This window comes from Neltuma alba, unplaced genomic scaffold, assembly GCF_004799145.2.
Source record: "Neltuma alba isolate B1F8T4 unplaced genomic scaffold, ASM479914v2 tig00012135_pilon, whole genome shotgun sequence".
Taxonomy (NCBI): domain Eukaryota; kingdom Viridiplantae; phylum Streptophyta; class Magnoliopsida; order Fabales; family Fabaceae; genus Neltuma; species Neltuma alba.
In genome coordinates this window covers 24,926-44,588 of record NW_021636686.1, presented here as the reverse complement: position 1 = coordinate 44,588, position 19,663 = coordinate 24,926, and the positions used below count along the sequence as shown (strand labels likewise).

Here is a 19,663-nt window from a genome sequence, read left to right as displayed (position 1 = left end):
CTGGTGGGTTGGCCGGTTTCTGACCTGAACCAGCTGGTTTGGTTTTTAATTCATTGATTCACACCCAAAAGGCTTTCTCTCTGAACAGTCAATAAAACATAACTTTATATACACAAACTCACCAGCAAGTACGCAAAGCTCACAACTTACAACACAGGTATGGACCATAGCTCATTCCCCATTTGGATAAGACCGCCACAAGGGCATCCACTATTACATAAAACTTCAAAGAGAGAATCTAATTTAGACAAGAAAAATCAAACCCTAAAGGAACCAAAAAGAAAAAAAAAAAACCGTATGAATGGAAAATATATAATACAACATATGATTGTTACGAAACTTGCAAGGCCCTGACACGAGCAGTCAGTTCCCTAACCTGGCTCCTCAAACGCTCCGGATTGCAAAAGAAATCAACAAACACTCGTCTTTGAAGTGCAATCTCTTGTGCATGATGTTTCACAATCTGCGTGCCACAGTGCAAAAGAATTTTCAGTTAAAAACAAACATGATTCACAATCTTAGGAGTGTTAATAATCAAGAAGTTTCTAGGATTGTCCTTCACATTCAAAACTCATGCAAGATTTACCCATATGAGGATACCACTTAACGCCAAAAAATGAGATTAAATTCAATAACCTAGATTAGGTCCTAGAATCATGAACTCTGAAATAATTGATAAGGTGGACGAATGAATGCTGTGGTTGTAATGACATGTTAACTGCCATCCCAGCTAAAACAAAGCATCCATTTGTAAATATTTCCTTCATCCCCATTTACTGGTCTTCACTCTTCATAGGAAAAAGAAAAGAAAAGAAGAAAAAAAAGAACACACCAAGGAGAAAGCAACATCCATGCGCTATGTAAGAATTATTTTTTTTCTTTTTTCCCTCCACTTAACCGCACACTATTTAAAATCTTAACTGCCTCTATTTAATACCCTCCATCTATAAAGGGTATTATTGGAAACAGGTATATATATTTAGGTACAAAATGGAAATCTAAATCTTGACAAGCAAATAAGGACGGAGGAAGTAAGACAACCAATGTGAGAGGATTCTAAGGCTTTAAAGCAAAATTACCTCATTCTTTTTTACATGCTCTAATGTCACCTCTTCCACAGCAGCTGAGAGCTTTGCATTGATCTTTTCCATATCATCGAGCTCTTTCATTAATGGCTAAAGAGGTTTGATGGAACAGTCCCAACATCAATCACAATAAAGGCTAAATACCAAGTGTGTCTTAAGCAAAGAAATCTAATTGAGAATAAACAAGAAAAGGAAATTTTAAAAAAAAAAGGCTAATATGCCCATTTATTTACAACTTTGATCCAGATTCCATAAATGTTCAGGCAATAAACTGTATTATAATGTCAAAATCACTTCAACGACCACAACTCACAATACTACTCTTGCTGACTGGTATATTATATTGCCAGGAATCCCTCTCCTTATGATGGAATCGACAAAAATAATTGCATCCAATTTTTTTTCCAAAAAGGTCCAGAAGCACCGATATACTTCCACATTTGAATTAAGAATATGTTACTCATTTCGCATCATTTATAAATTGAGAGATCAAAACCGTAGACATCCAAAATCGACAGGAAAAACCACTCTAAATTGAGCAATGCCTGGATATACAGTACACTGTTCCTCCCTTGACGCGTTTAAAAAATTATATGTAACAAGACTTTACTGACCTTTTCATTTAAAAAGCAAATTACACAGTCTATAATATGGAAGAAGAAATAGAACACTAATAGCAAAAACTTAAAAGACAGAACAGATTCAGAATGCGATACCCGAGGTGTCAGTATCGGCTGTGCTGTTGTTGAAGATGCAAAGAGCAGTTGTTGAAGACTTTGTATAAGCGTACACCTGCAGAGTTATTTAAACAATGTAAATACAAAAGTCTATTTATTTTGGTGAAAAGAAGGGGTCAGAAACCCAAAGAAATAACATGCAAAACGCAATTAAATGCAACAGAGCATTAAACAGGGCATGATACAACAATTAAAATCAGCAGAAACAAGAATAATTATAGCACTCCATCTTGAATATATCTCACTTTATATGCACATTATGCTGGAGCAGTCATGTGGTAATTGTATATTATAATGGTTACGGTTTTCTTGCTCATTATATCATATATCACTTCCTTTTTCTTCTTAATTTTAGCCCTCACTTGGCCAAGCAATTTCTAAGCACATCTCGCTTCAGGGTGCTAAGGAAGTCCACCATCTTAAGGGCCACTTTCGCCTTAATCTACCTAGTACAAGACTAACAGTTATGACGTTGAACATGATGTACTTTTAGATGGAAACTTACAATTCATTAATACACCTATTTCTATCTTCTGGAAGGGAATTCTCTAGATCTGATTGAAGGGACATCAAATCTGAGTGGAGAGCTGATATCTGCTGGACAATGCCTGGTGCTGATACATATGTTGATATTGCAGCTTGAGCATCTAAGAAACATGATAGAAAAAAATGAATATAGATTCTAGGTACATTAGTATGCTAACAATAATGCTGTAACTAAACTAATTATGTCATTATGATTCACGTAGTTCCTTACTTGAATAAACTTTTAGAAGATCTCTAATAGCATGTAGAAAATGATCACTATCATGTACTCCCCCTTGTTCTTGATCAGACGCAGCTTGAATCAATGCCAGGCAACAACACTGCAGTAATTATAAAGACAAGAGTTATCAATATAAGGAGAATTAAATAATAATCGAGGAGTGCATGCTAATTCTAAAACCACAGATAGGTGATGAAAGAATAAAATACGAAGATAGCCAAACTCGTTTCCCAATTCGTTTCATGTTTAAAGAATCAGATCCTCAATTAACTCCTATAATATGGCTATTTACAACCTAATAAAATCATATAATCCTATATTAATGATCGGGATTTCCACAATTAAGTGTGACCGCAAACAGCAATTTGTGGACAAATCATTAGCTAATAATACAACAAATTTTAGAATGTCATCCCTGCCACATAAATTTCCGTACATACATCTTTGTTGAGCTCACATGATCGCATACATATAGCATGTTTGAGATAAGCCCCAAACAAAAATTATGACAGAAATGGTAAAATAGAAAAATATAGGAAAACGCACCACCCGTCCCTCGGTTGCAGACAAGTATGCTTGCAGCTCAGACTCAACAACTTTAAGCAATGTAAATGCTCCAAGCATGTTCTTCTTTTCCAATTGACAGGCTATCTTTAAGAACTGATGCCTAGCGAGCTGATTGATAAGATGGTTTATGAACTGCCAAAAGAATATGGGAAGCTCATTGCCTTAACGAAACACATATATAGAAATAAAAATGTCACAGCTTGTTCAAGGTACTTGACTAATGAAATCAAATCAACTATGTGTATGTATCATCTTCATCAGGTGATTTCCCAAAAAAACGGATGGTGGTGATGGTGATTAAGAATCAAGATATTTTAGTAAAGTGGAGATAAAATTGAGCTAATATTATAGAATATATCAGGAAAAAAATAAATAGATCAAGCAATGAAAGTATAAAAACATTTAGGTATCCTTCTCAAGAAAGAAACAAATGCTTCTCAACAGAACAAAACAATATCAGTAACTGTATTAATGCTAGAATGAATGACTTTCCAAGTATCCCCAAGCACAAACTATATACAACTCTTGGAAGGAGAATGCTATGTTCAGGAATCAGGAAATAGGTTATTCGACCAAGTTTAAGAATCCAATCTAACAAATAGCTAAATCTCAAGTAATTGCCAATAAACTGGGTAACAATTTCAACTTTGAGGATGTATGCATGAACATAATGAAAATAATCTAATTACAAAAAGACCTCATAATCATAATTAACAAGTTAAGCTTACTGCTTTCTGCCGATTAATATAGTACTCTTGACGCATGACCTTTAAATCATAATCACCTGCAGCAAAAGAAAATTGAACCATACACAAAGAAAATATTAAAAAATGTCATTCTTCCCACTCATTGAGTGGTTTAGAAAATACCTTGCAAAATGTATGTGTCTTGGAGTTGAGCTAGCTCCCAACACAAATCTGGAATGGTCTAGAGAAGAAAGTATACAAGACCACATGAATGAGTGTATTTATGACCAGAAACATAAGTAACAAATACAATAGCAAGAAGAGATCATAAAATCAAAGAGGCAGAAGTCAGTCAGCTGGGGCACAATTCATCAATATCTCATTATCACTGTTTGAATCATCCACCATCAGAATTCAAGTGAAAGCATATTCTCCACCACTTTTTCTCATTAACTTCAGATAGTGCTTGGATAGTAGCCACCAACCACATTGTACAATGGTACATTATATTACAGTCCCCAGTGCCCTGGATATCCTAGTATATGACGCCACTATATTTAACAGTCTCATGCTTGAAACAGGTATAAACTTGATAATGGACCAGCATTTATGTCAATTAACCTGCAATAAGGTTAAACGAATACTTCCAAAACAGCTCAAAAATAAAAAATAAAAAAATAGCTTCCAGATGTGAACGACTGCAGGCAGTCAATGCTTAAAATATCCACATAGTGCTAGAACTCATGGCAAAATGTTTAGCTTAACAGCCATACAAGTCAAATCACTACTGTTAAAAACAATCAGATATAGCTACCAGAAGGTACAAGTCATGGACCCAAGCTACGTGGTCACAAACCTCAGAAAGAAGCTTCTCTTCTCTGTGACGAAGATTTGAGAGTTCAATATCCAATTCAGAATGCTTTCTCCTGCACAATATGCCCCAAATGATACAAAGACATGCAATTACAGGATATTATAGGATCTGGCAACATCTGGCTGAGGAAAATAATTTTTTTCAATGACCTTCACTAAGCAGCTCATATATTGACAAAAGTAGTGCCCAGTTTGATGTTCATTGATCTAATCTAGGCATGACTAACTTATACATCCTAGTTTGGGGGGAGTGATGTATTCTTGATTCTCTTTTTATATTTATTTCATTCTCATTGGTATTATTTTAAACAATCTTTAGTAATGAGATAATTGTAAATTACCTTCAATCTGTAAATAGGTGTGTACGATGTTCATTCAGAAACAAATTTCTTCTCACCTGGCTATCTTCAGAGCTTCTCAAGCTCATCCCCCCTTCTCAAATTTTATTGATCTCTTTGTAACACTCATTATTAACTATTTATTCAGCAAATAGAGAGTGCCATTAACATTTTAGATGCATGCTACAGAAAGAATCTTGCACACAGAAAGCACAAAGCAATATACAAAATTACTAATATTAATATGAAAGCTACAATTTGGGGCAAGTACCTAAGGGAATGAAGATCAAGATGAATATGAGCTTCATCTAATGAGACCTGTGATTTAAGTGTCACTAAAATAGCTTGTTGCTTGGCATTCTCAACCTGAGCCTCCACCCATTGTCTTTCACTCGTTCCAAATCTGTCAAAATTTTGAACAGGCCATTATCACTTAAAGTTGCATATGAGTTTAGAAAAATAAGAGTTAATCAGTCTGAATGAAGCAGGCCGCCCCAAAAGCAGATTCTTTTAATGGAGGCTATTATGCCATCATAAGCTACGCCAAATTTGTTATTGAATGTTAGCAAATGAGTGTACTAGGATCAAACACCATTGACTTCACGTTAATCCCTCCACTTAATACACCAAAAAACTTCATTTTAACAGAAATATGATCTTTTGATGCCAGGGAAATGAGCATACAAAAAGGTAGTTGAAGCCTTTAAGGTGACATGAGTTAGAGAAGGATTAAAGAAAATAAACCCAAAAGCTACTTTACCCAAGATTCAGATAACAAAAGAAACGTGCTACTCAAACAAGCAACATAATCTTTTTACGGCAAATCATATGGTGTGCAAAAAGCTTATCTTTACAACTTCAACAGTAAAAAGTGGATACATGATGAGCAATTCATATAATCATATTCATATTTTATACAAGAAGCTTGTTGGAACCATGTCGCAAATATTTCCAACAGCACAACATAGTTCATATTAATTATTCACAAAATTACAGCAGCAATTTAAATGCAAACAGTATGGGAAAGAAGTATATACATCGAGCGAAGCCGTTGCAGCTCAGACACACGTTGATGATGTGATTTTTCTAAATCTGCTCAACCACAAAAAAAAAAAAAAAAACTCTATTATTGATCAAAATTACAGATAAAAAAGAATATTTCTGATGAAAAATATGCTAATCCAAACACATGCACAAGCGCATAAACATACATATAGCTCGATGAGGTCCAATATTGGTCATGGTTTATGATATACAAAGAGATTGAACCACTTTTTTGTGAGATACTGGGGGTATATTTCACTGACACTTGATACTAATCTCCCTTGAGGTATTGAAGGCATATAGCCTATCCCTCCCATACAAAGCGGATGGGAAGTAAGTCATAGTAAATCATGAGAATTAGGGCAATATACCTCTAACATAAATATTTGAGATGTCATCAAGGCTGACCCAGGAGCATTTAGATTTTCCCTCCTCAACTACAAGCCGGAATGGACCCTGTTCTCAAATAAATATCAGATAAATGCTGAGGCATAACGGACAATATTTCACCACGCAAAAAAAAAAAAAAAAAAAATCATCCAGGGTCTACAGAAACCAGACACAACAGATGGATTATAACCAAATTGATAGGTAAGCCAGTCAAAATGCCACAAAAAACCAACCACACAAAATTGGTAAAGACCACTAACTTAGGACTTCATTCCGGGTAAAGATTAAACAAAGACTATAGAAACTTAGTTGAAATGTTTGCCACAAATTATAACTATCAAGCTTTGATTCATTTACATTATTTAATTGATAAAATCCTACTTTTAAGAAGATGAAAAGGTCAAGGCAATGTTTTGAGAACATAGACAAGAAATCTAACTAAAACTACCCAATCCAGAGGAGGGTCAATGTTCTAGAAGAACAAACCGATTGTATTGATCAATCTGAAGAACATTCACTGTGATGACTTCATATATATTCACACCTCACCAGAACTAAGTATAACTGGAGTACTGGACTAAGAAAATTCTGATTAACGGACCTACGTATACTCATATACCATCAAGGAGGACAAGACCATAAGTACATTACCCACTTATTTAGTGCCATCAATTGTATTGCACATGCAGTTGAAATGAATATTATTTTTTAAGGTAAATGGCATAATTAAAAATTGATCATTTTTAAGGATAAACAATAAAGAGTGAGAAGCAAGAAAGAAATATGGTATTCTGCCAACTTACTGTGTCTAGTTGCTTAGAAAACCACTGGTTTAACTCTTTTAGACAAGATGAATCTCCAAGCAAGTATGGATGAAAGTCAGAATATGCCAAATAAATACCATCTTCTGCATTAGGAAGCAAGTTAATTTATCAAATCTCAGGGGAATGAATTTAACAAAAAAATAAAAAGGAACAAGCTAAAAGCAGAAGATTGCAAGCAAAGCAGGAATCATTAAAAGTATGTCAACATGACCTGACAATCAGATGGGTCAAACATGATGACCAGCGGAAAAAAAGAAGAAGAAAGGATCTTGGATTTTTATATGATCTACATGTAAAATTTAGATAGACTTCCATTTTTCTCCTTTGCTTTCTCTTAGATCTCCGGGGAGGATGTTCATTTCAAAGATTTTCCATATAAGGAATTAGAAAACCCAGGACCAAAACTTGAACAAAGAATCTTGTCGTTTCATCTTTCCTTAGTGTGATTCAATATTGATTCTTTAACAGAGAAAGCTCAAGCTATAGTTATCGAGTTGTCAATTGAGGATTGTAAAACATTTAAAAACAAAAGGCATAGAACAAAATGCATCAGAATTTCATATCAGCATACAGTTTATAAGGGACAGAAAATTTTGCTTGAAAAAGAAAAGGATTGCTACCTTCTCCAGAATGATAATGAGCCAGCTCCTGCGCTGTCGAAGCAATTCTTCCAAGAACTGCATTCATCTGAAAAATAAAAGAAATTGAATACACAACGATTTAAAAGTATCTTGAAGCATACATCTTATGAGCTTACAACAAATGGGGCTTCCTAGAGTGAAGAATCAAGTGATCCCACCATCAAAAGATATATCACAGCTAAATTCCCACACAAGACAAAAATGTGAAGGACTTTGGCGAAGCACCTGTAAGTTTCTTGCTGATAGGCTATCGTCAATTGTAGTGAGGTGTCCATTCACAATAGATGTTGCAGCAACGCGCGCACGCCTCCCTTGTATCAAAGTTGAAGCCTGGCCAGTAAGCATGTCAAACTGACATTGCAGGTGCTTTAGCTGTCTTTGCAGGTCTGAAGCTTCAGCTTTATATGCCAAAGTTGCCTCCCTGATGATAACAAGACATCCATAAGGAACAGAAGGAAAAAACCAAAATCTTGCTAAGACATTATATCCCGAAAAGATCTAGACAAGTTAGTTCAGGTGTATAATATGAATTAAATTTTTGACTTCTTAGATCGACATATAGAGTACTTGTCATCAATTAGTCAGGAAGTAAAAAAGAAATTATTGTACATAAGGTCCATACTGACGGAGTTTTTAGGATCTATATCTTTTATCACACCCAAAGAAATCAATAGGAATCATTGCATAATTCCAAAAGACGTGGCATTTATTTCCTATAGCCAAAACAAACACCATTCTAGCAACTTGTCAGTTGGGGGGGGGGGGGGAGGTCAAATTGCCCCTTTCCTTGAACTCACAAAAACAGCCACATCCCATTCTTCCATTTGAAAACTGCATGCCCATCCAAAATACCCACTTGAAGCAACGAACCACCATTTCCAAGTAACGCAGCCGTTTCATCAGGAAATAGCAAATTTCTTTGACTTCTCTAGACTCCAGGGGCGTTCAAAGTTAATCAGGGTTGCTCACAGCATCCACTAGAGAGGTCACAAGATCGATGATTCATTGTAGTTCTCCTCCATTTCTCTAAACTAGTATTGTGAATGTGTGTTATGCAGATCATTATGATCATTGCATTGCATTGCATTATCTTTTTCAATGATGAATAAAAGACCAGCCACTTGACAGTTTTCCAATTTAATCAAAACCAGTCACAAGATGATGAGTAATTCAATGATCCAATTGGTGCTGCTATTGACACTGACAACCCTAAATTCAATGACAATGAGATAATGAATAATGAGGATGGTATGAATCCAACCCATAATTAATGATGATGATAGGTGATATTCTATTAGTGGATTATTATGTATTTTAATCGTGTGGGTTGTTAATTTTGAAACCTGTGACTTGTTCCATGGCATGTGAGTTTTTAGGCTTTTAACTTGTGACAGTAATGTATGATGATATGTTGATAGAACTATCCTTACTTCTGAAATCTAGATAATTACATATATTTTCAATCGTTTTCTGTCATAAGCTTTAGGATCTTAAATTTATTGATCATATCTTACCAAACATTATATTTACAGTAGTTTTTTGCTTTCCAGAGGCAACTTTTGCCGGTGGTTTTTAAACCATAAATAATCCCAAGATTGGTCATGGACTATAGTAACCTTAGGCAAAGAACACCTTGATTACCTGTGATTCTCAAATGTCCCTTACAGTTTTTTTTTTTTTGTTGGCAACACCCACTTACAATTTTCATTTTTTCTGTGCCCCCAAAAATTATAAATATCATTACATTTCCAGTTGCCATCTCATTAGTTAACGAATTACACACAGCACAAATAAATGTCAACCTTATATCCTTTAGTCCTTCTTCAGTGCCAAAAACAGCCTCCTGGTTGTCTCTCCTGGCAGAAAAAGCTGAAATGCTATCAAAAGCAGAGTCCAAATCTTCCCCCTGTTCAGATAAAAATTTTTAGTGCCCGTTTCTCCAACTTCAGCATGGAATGAACGTTAGAATTTTGTCTATAAAGTCACATTATCAAGTATGGGAATGCACACTTGACCAGATTAAAAAGGTTTGAACCATCCATTTTACCAGCAGACCTCATAAAGGAACCAAAAGAGAGCATATTTTGAAAGAGATGCACAAAATATTTATGTCAATAATTTTATAAGCACGTTTCTTAGAAATAGGCATCAGTGAGCTACCTCCAAGAGCTTGCCTTCCTGCTTGAATTGCTCATACCTGAACCACAAGACAAAGAATTAGCCCAGACAAAAAAACCTTTTGTTTTTCTAGCAACAATGTTTGTGCGATTTTTCAAATGCAGGTGCAGAATTGCAATAAACTGCCTACCAAAGATGACCAAACGGGATACAACCATACAAGGGAACACAAGAAAACAGAGAGATGAGCATGATGTTATAGGGGAAACTGACGTCAAAACAGCTAAGAGAGAATAAAGAAAAACGTATAACTTCTTCCATTCCCAATCTGCAATACCGTTCCCTATTTATATTTGGTCATATCTCTTGCAAATTGTTGCTGCTCAATCCCAACGCTCAACAACTTTCTAGCAGTCTAAAAAATGGACCTCCTCCTCGCCTTACCGTGTGGAATTCCTCTCAGTATAATCTTCGATGCTAATGCAACATATTCCCACCACATATTATCAGACTAAAGGAGAAGCATTTGCACAGTTAAATGCCATTTTATCCCACTAAGAAACAATAGATAAGTACGGGTCTTTAGAGTAAGGAGGAGAGAGACAGAGAGAGAAAGGAAAGCGTAACTGGGAAAGCTCCGAGAGAGAGAGGACGTTGGAGGGGCGGAGGCTAGTGCAGATCCAATCCAGTATGGGGCGTGCGTCTTCGTACTGAAAGGGCCATTCGAAGCTATCAGGGTCCAATCCTTCGGCATCTTCGAACCCCAATTCAGCTAACAAGGAGCACAGTCTTGCCCCACTCATTTCGATGACGATAGCTGCTTCGGGATTCGTTCACTTCGGCTCGCTCAGATCTCCATTTCAAAGGAAGACGACGGAAGAGGGAGATACGGTGCCGGCCTTCAATTTCAATATGAGAGTGACGCTCTGACGAGTGAACAACACGGAGGTCCGGGCCGGGAAAATGAAGTTGAATTAAAAAGCAACTTTAAATTACAATATCACCCTTCCTTTTCAATGTGTCAACATTTTGGCTAAAAATCTAGTTATGTTACGGTTATTTCATATTTCATAAGAATACAAGTCCATAATTTAATTTGGTGTAAACGGTAAAATAAGTAATTTGCTCATCTTTCTTGTAAAATTAATATTTAATTCAATTTTATGTATGATGGCAAAAAAATTAATTTTATATTTATTATTGAATTATTTAACAACATATGGTTTGGCCTTTTTTTTTTAAAATTGTTTCTAACTAGGATTTGGACACTCTCTTAATTTTTTTTCTGTTTTTCTTTTTATTGTTTTCCCATTCCTACCACCATTAGACTAACAAATAAATAATAGAGATTTAATAATTTTTAAAATTACAATTATAATATTACATAAAAATAACTAATTAAAATAAAAACAATGATTTTATAAATTAATATATATTTATATATATCAACTAATCATTTGTTGATCCAGTTTTAAGGATGAGACATGAAGAGAAGGAAAAGGAGAAAAATGTTGAGACGAAGATCCAAGTTTCTTACATTATTACTTCTCTTCTCTGATTGTTGAAACAAAAACTACATGTGTGGAGGGCAGGGAGAGGATTGAAAGAGTGTTTGTAGAAGACAAAGGTTCTTTACAGTAAGCCTACTTGGAGACTGAGCCATCGTTGAGAGAAGACGGCGGCGCCGGATCCTCAATGCTAAATGATCGCTCCCCCTCCTCAAGAGGAGTTCAATCAACCGGCATGAAGCAGCTAACACAATCAGTCATCATCGGGGTCAAGCTAATGCCGACGTTCCAGTGCCTTAATGCGTTACAAGCCATGGCCACTTGGCTTGGCAGTTAAGGGGGAGGGGTAACGTTAGGGTCTTATATACACTGCATTCGTTTTCATTATGATGTGGGACTCTGTCTCCACTTACGCAGCGACCTTTCAATATATATACTCCATTACTTACGTTTTTCTTCTCTGGTTTACACGCTCAAGTCCTTGTCTTTCCTTTCGTTGTTCTCTTGTTTTGTTCTTGTGTTTCTGGGTCTCGACTTTTCTTTCTCTTTCTCGCAAAAGATTTTCAATTTTTTCCCTCCATGGCTGATGTTCCAGAAGGAGGGTCTGAAGCTCTGAATCTGCAGCCCTTGATCTGCTGAAGCATAAAAATAGTGGCAGAGCTTGGGAAGGAGAGAAATTGGGAACGGTTTCACAGCTCCAGCCTTCAGGAATCTTCTTAACCCTGGTATGCTTCTTATTTCTCAAAACCCCACATATGTTGAAACTTTCCTTCTGGTTTTAGTTGCACCTTTATTTTATATGCTTTTTCTTTCTATAACGTTGGAAATATAATACATCAACTAAAATCATGATTTTAAAAATATTTTTATAGTGCATGAAATGAATATATAAATGAATTTATTTTTATTTACAAAAAAGTGCTTCTAAGAAACATTTTTAAATACTTCCAATCCAAACACCCCTTAAAACAACATGTCATTTGGGATAGGTAAATGTACCACAAATTTATATAACTTATATTTAATGTACGTAAGTTTTAATCATTTATAAATTATAAGACAACTTTACTCCCTTGTTTATTTTAGGGAAAATGACAATAAAATACCACTTGAATTCCAAAAAGACAAATAAGGCACCTGAATAAGTAAAATGCCAAATAGGGCACTGGGTACCAATCTGGAATTAATATTTTCAGCCAAAAGACCAAAATACCCTGATGAAATGCTGGAAGACCGACGCTGAAAGTGAGAGAAAGGAGAGAGGAAGACCGACGCTGATAAAATGCGGGAAGAAGGAAAGAAGAATGTTGGAAATGCTATTATCTTACTCATTCGCATCACCATTCTGTAGAGATTGTTGATTTGGTGGGTTTTGGTTGTGGAAAAGAGGATTTGTAGTGAGAGAGGGAGTGAACCGAAGCGGAAATCAAAAAACAATGGCAAGCAATTACGTAACGTAACTGCTGTCATATGCCTGCTGGTTTTTGGTAAATCCTATTACGTGAATGGTAAATTTCACTATACATGTAGTTAATTATGGATTTTACAAAATACATATTGTGATTTACAACTTTTGTAGTGAAAGTTACTACTTTGTTAATGGGTTTTGCAACCTGTTTTCAGGAGATAAACAACTTGTTTGTAAAAACTAATAAAAGTGACAACTTTTGTAGTCACGTTGAATTAACTGGTTGCAAAAGCCATTTAAGAAGTGGTCATTTTCACTATAAAAGTTGTAAATATCACTATGTATTTTGTAAAATTCAGCTTCAAATTTTATTAATTTTTAGAAACAAGTTGCTCATCCCCTGAAAAGAGATTGCAAAACTCATTTAAGAAGTGATAATTTTCACTACAAAAAGTTGTAAATATCACTCTATGTTTTGTAAAATTCAGCATGGAATTTTATTGGTTTTTAGAAACAAGTTGCCAATCTCTTGACAAGAGGTTGCAAAACTCATTTAAGAAGTGATAATTTTCACTACAAAAGTTGTAAATATCAGTCTATGTTTTGTAAAATTCAGTATGAAATTTTATTGGTTTTTAGAAACAAGTTGTCAATCCCTTGAAAACATGTTACAAAACCCATTGAAGAAGTGATCATTTTCATTACGAAAGTTGTAAATCTCACTATGTGTTTTGTTAAATTTAGTAGGAAATTTATTAGTTTTTAGAAACAAGCTGCCCATCCCTTGAAAACAAGTTACAAAACCCATTCAATAAGTGGTCATTTTTACTACGGAAGTTGTAAATCCCACTATACGTTTGTCAAATTTAACGTGAAATTTTATTAGTTTTTACAAACAAGTTGTTTATCTCCTGAAAACAGGTTGTAAAACCCATTAACAAAGTAGTCACTTTTACTACAAAAGTTATAAATCACAATATGTATTTTGTAAAATCCATAATTAACTACATGTATAGTGAAATTTACCATTCACGTAATGGGATTTACCAAAAACCAGCAGGCATATGATAGCAGTTACGTTACGTAATTGCTTGCTATTATTTTCTGATTTCCGCTTCGGTTCACTTCCTCTCTCACTACAAATCCTCTTTCCCACAACCAAAACCCACCAAATCAACAATCTCTACAGAATGGTGATGCGAATGATTTAGTTTCGTCAATTGGAGGGGGTTCGGTTTCGTGGAGTGGAGGAATTGGTTTCATCGAGTAGAGGGATTCGGTTTCACTGAGGGGAGGGATTAGTTTCACGGAGTAGATGGATTGGTTTCGCCAAGTGAGGGCAGTTTCTCTTTCGCTGAGTGGGGGGAATTGCTTTCGCTGGGAGGAGGCGATTTCTATCTTTCTCTATCTCCTCAGTTTTCAAACACAATAAGGGCAATTCAGTCTTTAGGCCAAAAATCAAAATTCCAGATTGGCATCTGATGCCTTCTTTGTCATTTTGCTTATTCAGGTGCCTTATTTGTCTTTTTGAAATTCAAATGGTATTTTAGTGTCATTTTCCCTTTATTTTATATAGTATAAAATCATTTAAAATAAACAAAACTAAACATCTTGTGGGACAGAAAGCATATGACTACCGGCGCGCACACATGGATTTTTTTTTTTTTTGGTCGAATCTACAAAACATTGATAGCTATGTACTCTTTCAGAGTCTCTCTAAACCAGACAGTAGAGTATGCAAGAAAAATAATGAGTCTGAGTTTCTATCTACACTTTTCATTAGTTTTTTTTTTATCTTATTTTCTTTTCTTCAATTTCTCCCAGGAAAAACCTGGCGACAGACGGAAACAGACGGCAAGTATGTTGGAGTACTGATCATTTGGGATTCCTTACTAGTCATAGCCATATGCAGAGAGAAGAAACAATATTAATACGTGTTAAAAAAATAAAGTAGAGATCATGTAAATAGTGATATTCTTTCATGTCAAGTAGGTCTCATGCAAAGGTTTCTTATTCTCTCAAAACGTAATATGTACGAGTATGAAGGATTTATATTAATATACTACTGCTCCGATTCTTAATATAAAATTTATTTAATTAATTTAGAAAAATTAATAAAACTAAATAAATTATTTTGAAATATTTATATTTCTTGTTTTTTAAACTAATTTTCTTGATATATAATTTAGTAATACACATAAATATTTCCGAAAAATCATATCATATATGTTATAAGTGAGTACTTTACTAAGCCATTTCAATCTTCCCAAATTCATCAAGCAAATCTTATATTAATAATGAGAGATAGTATCAATAATCGATCATGTTATAGTTTTTCCATTTTACAGAATCTGACATGCCTCCTCTTAACTCTTCTCATTGTGGCTAAAATATCGATCAGCATTCAGTGAATACTACTTAATTATCAAACACTGCTAGGCCCCTATGCATGCACGGATCTGTGCAAATGTTGCCTTGAATTACACAAAGAAATTGAAGACATCAAATCCCAATTTAGAAAACCCAATACTTCCGCATGGAATATATCAACATTAGAATTACGCCGAGAAATTCATATTGTCAATTATGGCAATAGACCCTTACAACCATAAAAATTAGGGCGTATAATGCATTTAGAAAAAAAGTAGAAGGGAAAGAAAGCATATGAGTAAATAAATAAAGTAGATCTCACATTACATTCTATTGCGTTATTCTCTCTAACCGCAAGAATAATGACAATAAAGGATATAAATTAGAAGATTGGTGTCTTTATCATATTTCCTTTCAGATCATGGTTTTTCCTCCTTTTGAGGAAGGCCTGGGAATCTCCCCATCTTGCACTTCGAACAAATCATCAGAAACTTGTAGAAGTCACTTGGGCAGCAGATAAGCGACAAGTATTGATTGCAGGGTTGATCAGTGAAGAAGCAGGAAGGATTGCAAGCCGCTTTTTTCCTCTTACAGGCAGAATATGATATGACTCCTCTCAACTCCTTTCATTGTGGCTAAAATATCGATCAGCATTTAGTGGCTGATTCCGGGACTCTGCATCACGCATATCAGCCCTAGCTCCACCATGCATGGGCGCAAATGCTGCATTGAAATATACAAAAGATAAAGAGTACTAAACCTAATCTAGAACTTGAAACTGTAAACAGAAAAATGAAAATTCATTTCAGAGTTTCCAGACTCACGTGGAAATGGAAAACAAATAACATGTAATTATCAATTAGGATTATTATGAAGTAACATTTCCATAGTTCCACCCGACTTGATGACAGCATCATTCTAAAACTTAAAACGCTCCCAACATGTTTGTCATTAGATTGCTATACGAGTTATGTAGACAAAAAGTAATAAACAAAATTATTAAAGAATAACCCAGACACATCAAACCAAGTCAGCTATTGAAAGCTTCTCATCAAGCTAGTGCTGGGAAATTGCATTAAACAGTATGCACATTTCAGCGGGCAAGTAAGCTTAGGAAGATAAGCCTAAACAGTAAGTACCCGCAATAAAATTCTTAAGACTGCCGCAGGCAATGCCAACCGAATACAGGTGTATATAAGCTTGAGCTTCTTTATAAATGATGATGCATGATGAAGTAATTAACTAGAAAATTTGACTAACCTTTCTCTCTCATTCTTCTCTCCCTGTCATACTCAAATTTATCCCGAATAAAGTTAACTTTTTCCCAGGTACCACCTTGCCTATTTCTTCCAAAACTCTGGTCCTGCTTTAGAAATCAGTCATCAGACATAATAGATCACATCACATGCAAATATAGTGAAACATCTATGCAACCAGGAAGAATTAGAGAATCAAAAACTGAACCGAAATGGCATCTTAGTTTTGCCTCCGATCCTTGGTTCAAACAGGCATTGAAGGGGGCTAGTAATGATATGAACGTTAATATGACTATGGTCTAGGGCTCTGAAACAAAGGCCGGATTCAAGAGTCAAGAGAGAGATGTTTCAATGACACAATAACAATGGAACCACATCCACACTTATTATGCTTAGAAATTGCTCAAAATACATCTATTAAGGTAAATCAATCGAACATTCCTCAACTGATCTTAGAAACAGAGATAGCCGTAACAACAACAGACACCACTTCTCGCCCGTTCAAGGTGGGGTTTAGAGAGCGCCATCATGTTGCAATGAAGACATAGGGTCACTACAAGTTTTGGAAAGAAAAAAAAACAAAAAAACCCAAAAGTAACGCCATATTTATACATAAAACTTAATGAAACCCAAAATTCAAGTAATTTTCATGGCACTTTCTACATTGCCTCACTAATCAGGCCAAATCTCCTTATAATCATAAATCCACTTTGCAAAACTCTACAAGGGCGAGACATGACAAAAAAATTACAGGCAAAAATCATTCTATGTGGTATATTTAAAAGTAAAAACATTCAACTGTACCTGACTATGCTGCATATAAGGCCTCCTATTCCTGAAATGACATAGAAGAAAACACTACAATCAGACACCATCTCCTTGATTCCATGAAATTCACAAGATTGACTTTAGACTTTAGAGTTTAAACCATTGATCCAATTAACCAAGAAAAATATAATAATACTGTTACATTAAAACATTAGAGCCCTTAGTCTGATAAATATTGATCAGCAAAAGTTTGAAAATAAGTTGCGACCCTTTCTCTGGCAATCTATTTCAAACCACATATGTCTTCTCAAATTCATGCATGCAAAATTCAAACCGTATTATCTCAGAAGAATTCATCTTTGACCTTTAGCAGGAGAAGCAGAAATGTTGAAGGTAAACACACCTGTAAGGGGAGAAATCCTCATCATCATCTTCAGCAGACTCATAGTTTGCATGATCTTGAGCAATTTTTTTAGAGTATCCCTCCTCCCAATAAAGTCTCTCCCAATTTTCTCTTAGTTCATTATATAGCTCCATGTACTTTTTGCACCAAGGCTCATGCTCCTTTCAATAAAATGGAAGCATTGTAAAACAAAATCAAGGAAGTTTTGAATTTTATAAACATACATAGACAAAGCGTAGGTGAATTTTAAAATGTCTGCTTTAAGCTTTTTCATTATTCCCTCCACCACCCCCCCAAAAAAAAGAAGAAGAAGAAGCACAGTAAATGATTGATTATTTTAAAAAAAAAAAAAAATTATGCATGGGTTACATTGCCATTAGAAAATATGGCAGCTAACACCCCGAAAAAGAAAGAATTACCTAAATTTTGCCCTATAAATCATAACCAACACACAAAAGTAATAACAATTCTACAAAGCCAATAACTCATGAGCATGATATGCTCGCCCATCAAATTTCTTGTACCAAGAAAGATGATGACCATGTAAAATGAAACAGAGCACACAAAGGAAGGGCAATGACAGGAGAAAAGTTTTAGCATGTTCCCATCCGTCCCCGAATATACCCAGACAATTTGATTTGTGTTTATAGCATGTCAAATTTCTTAGCTTACAGTACTGAAGAAAAGAAAAATCAGATCCAGAATCATCATCAGTCAGTATTACTCCACCCCCAGTCAAGCGTTATTTATTTCTTTGTAGTGGTTTTTTCTTTTCCAAAGAAACTAAAGACGTGCTTAAAAAGAAGGAAAATCACAAGAGTACAAGAATATCTATAACAACATTCTCTTTGGTTTGATTTTGAAGTAGCAGGGGCTAACCGACTCCTTGAGAACCAGGCGAGTCCTACGCATGAACTGCTCCCTCAGCTGCTTCCGACGCTTATTTGGGATGTTATCTCTGGGAATAACAAAGCGCTCGCGCAAGGGCACGTTATCGCCTATCTCGTGCATTTCGCCATCGACTATCCACCACTCAGACTTCGCCTCCGCCTTCTGTAACGGAAGGGGCGGAGACTTGGGCCGCCATCTAGCGTAGGGTCGAGCAGACCGGAATTGATAACCATCGCGGCCGAGGCATGGCACCACGGCGTGAAGTCGTTTCGTGAGTGAAAGCATGACCGGGGGGAAAGGCGGTAACAATCGTTTCAGCGCCGCATTCGGGTCGGATTGAGTATGAATAATTCAATACCTTCCACGACCGGAATGGGTCGAGCTCAGATTTGTACGGACCCGACCTCGTTCTTGGAGGAAAATTCTACAGCCCTGGCCTCCGAGCCCCCGCGCCTGTGTGGATGGGTTGCTGGGTGTATCAATGTATAGTGCTACCTCGCTCCCATGTTTACAAGATGTCGTTTTATAAATTTAAATTTGTAGTGTATAAATAAGATGTCACAAATAAAAGTGGAGGCAATACATATAGATATAGTCAATTTTTTTAAGTTTTATTATTCACGAATTATGGTATTAAATGGTAATTTTTTTGTTGGCCAAAAAATGTTACTTTTTTAGTACCATTAAAATTTAAACCTTTACTATGTAATTCTTTATTTTTAAAATTCTTTAGCTTAATATCTTAAAATTCCTAGAATGAGAAGCAAATCTGAAGTGAGCAGAAAAAGTGACTCTATTAGTATTTTTAAACGTTGGATAGAAGTTAGATGCCTTTTGCTTCGTGTATATCATATTTCATTCTCCTCAAAATTATTTTGTTTTAACTGTGGTTTTTTTTTTAATACTAAGTCAGGTCTTTAATATTAAAAACCTAGTTTAATATTCAATTTACTCTTAAATATAAAACTTTATCTTGCTTTATCTCTTATA

At 35.3% G+C, this 19,663-nt stretch overlaps 2 protein-coding genes across 3 annotated transcripts; both read right to left on the bottom strand.

The window, feature by feature from the left end:
- Positions 1–217: 217 nt before the first annotated feature.
- Positions 218–16,275, bottom strand: LOC114723378 (AUGMIN subunit 3). Of its 2 annotated transcripts, XM_028909572.1 has the most exons (19): positions 16,265–16,275; positions 10,697–10,911; positions 10,112–10,148; positions 9,754–9,857; positions 8,177–8,372; positions 7,931–7,997; positions 7,290–7,393; positions 6,468–6,552; positions 6,090–6,144; positions 5,324–5,455; positions 4,698–4,767; positions 4,025–4,082; positions 3,884–3,939; positions 3,135–3,287; positions 2,580–2,688; positions 2,328–2,469; positions 1,802–1,877; positions 1,080–1,175; positions 218–463 (listed from the first exon to the last, which is right to left on the bottom strand). In XM_028909572.1, exons 2-19 carry the CDS (start codon positions 10,870–10,872, stop codon positions 332–334), a joined length of 1,848 nt encoding a protein of 615 aa, XP_028765405.1. In that variant the 5' UTR covers positions 10,873–10,911; positions 16,265–16,275; the 3' UTR covers positions 218–331. The 2 variants fall into 2 exon arrangements, with proteins under 2 accessions (XP_028765405.1, XP_028765404.1); XM_028909571.1 differs by lacking the exon at positions 16,265–16,275 and having other exon boundaries at positions 10,697–11,001.
- Positions 15,499–19,147, bottom strand: LOC114723381 (uncharacterized). The gene is made up of 5 exons (XM_028909574.1): positions 18,662–19,147; positions 17,783–17,943; positions 17,416–17,446; positions 16,616–16,718; positions 15,499–16,078 (listed from the first exon to the last, which is right to left on the bottom strand). The coding sequence occupies exons 1-5, from the start codon at positions 18,956–18,958 to the stop codon at positions 15,972–15,974; spliced, it is 699 nt and encodes a 232-aa protein (XP_028765407.1). The 5' UTR covers positions 18,959–19,147; the 3' UTR covers positions 15,499–15,971.
- Positions 19,148–19,663: the final 516 nt, after the last annotated feature.

Excerpts from the sequence above, each read along its gene's own strand:
- LOC114723378 (XM_028909572.1), bottom strand. The coding sequence starts at position 10,872 with ATGAGTGGGGCAAGACTGTGCTCCTTGTTAGCTGAATTGGGGTTCGAA. Across the intron at positions 9,858-10,111 it reads AGGAAGGCAAGCTCTTGGAG|GGGGAAGATTTGGACTCTGC; the intron begins GTAGCTCACTGA and ends TTATCTGAACAG. Across the intron at positions 2,689-3,134 it reads CTGCAACCGAGGGACGGGTG|TGTTGTTGCCTGGCATTGAT; the intron begins GTGCGTTTTCCT and ends TAATTACTGCAG.
- LOC114723381 (XM_028909574.1), bottom strand. The coding sequence starts at position 18,958 with ATGCTTTCACTCACGAAACGACTTCACGCCGTGGTGCCATGCCTCGGC. Across the intron at positions 16,719-17,415 it reads CTTATATGCAGCATAGTCAG|GACCAGAGTTTTGGAAGAAA; the intron begins GTACAGTTGAAT and ends TTTCTAAAGCAG. Across the intron at positions 16,079-16,615 it reads GAGAAGAATGAGAGAGAAAG|CATTTGCGCCCATGCATGGT; the intron begins GTTAGTCAAATT and ends ATTTCAATGCAG.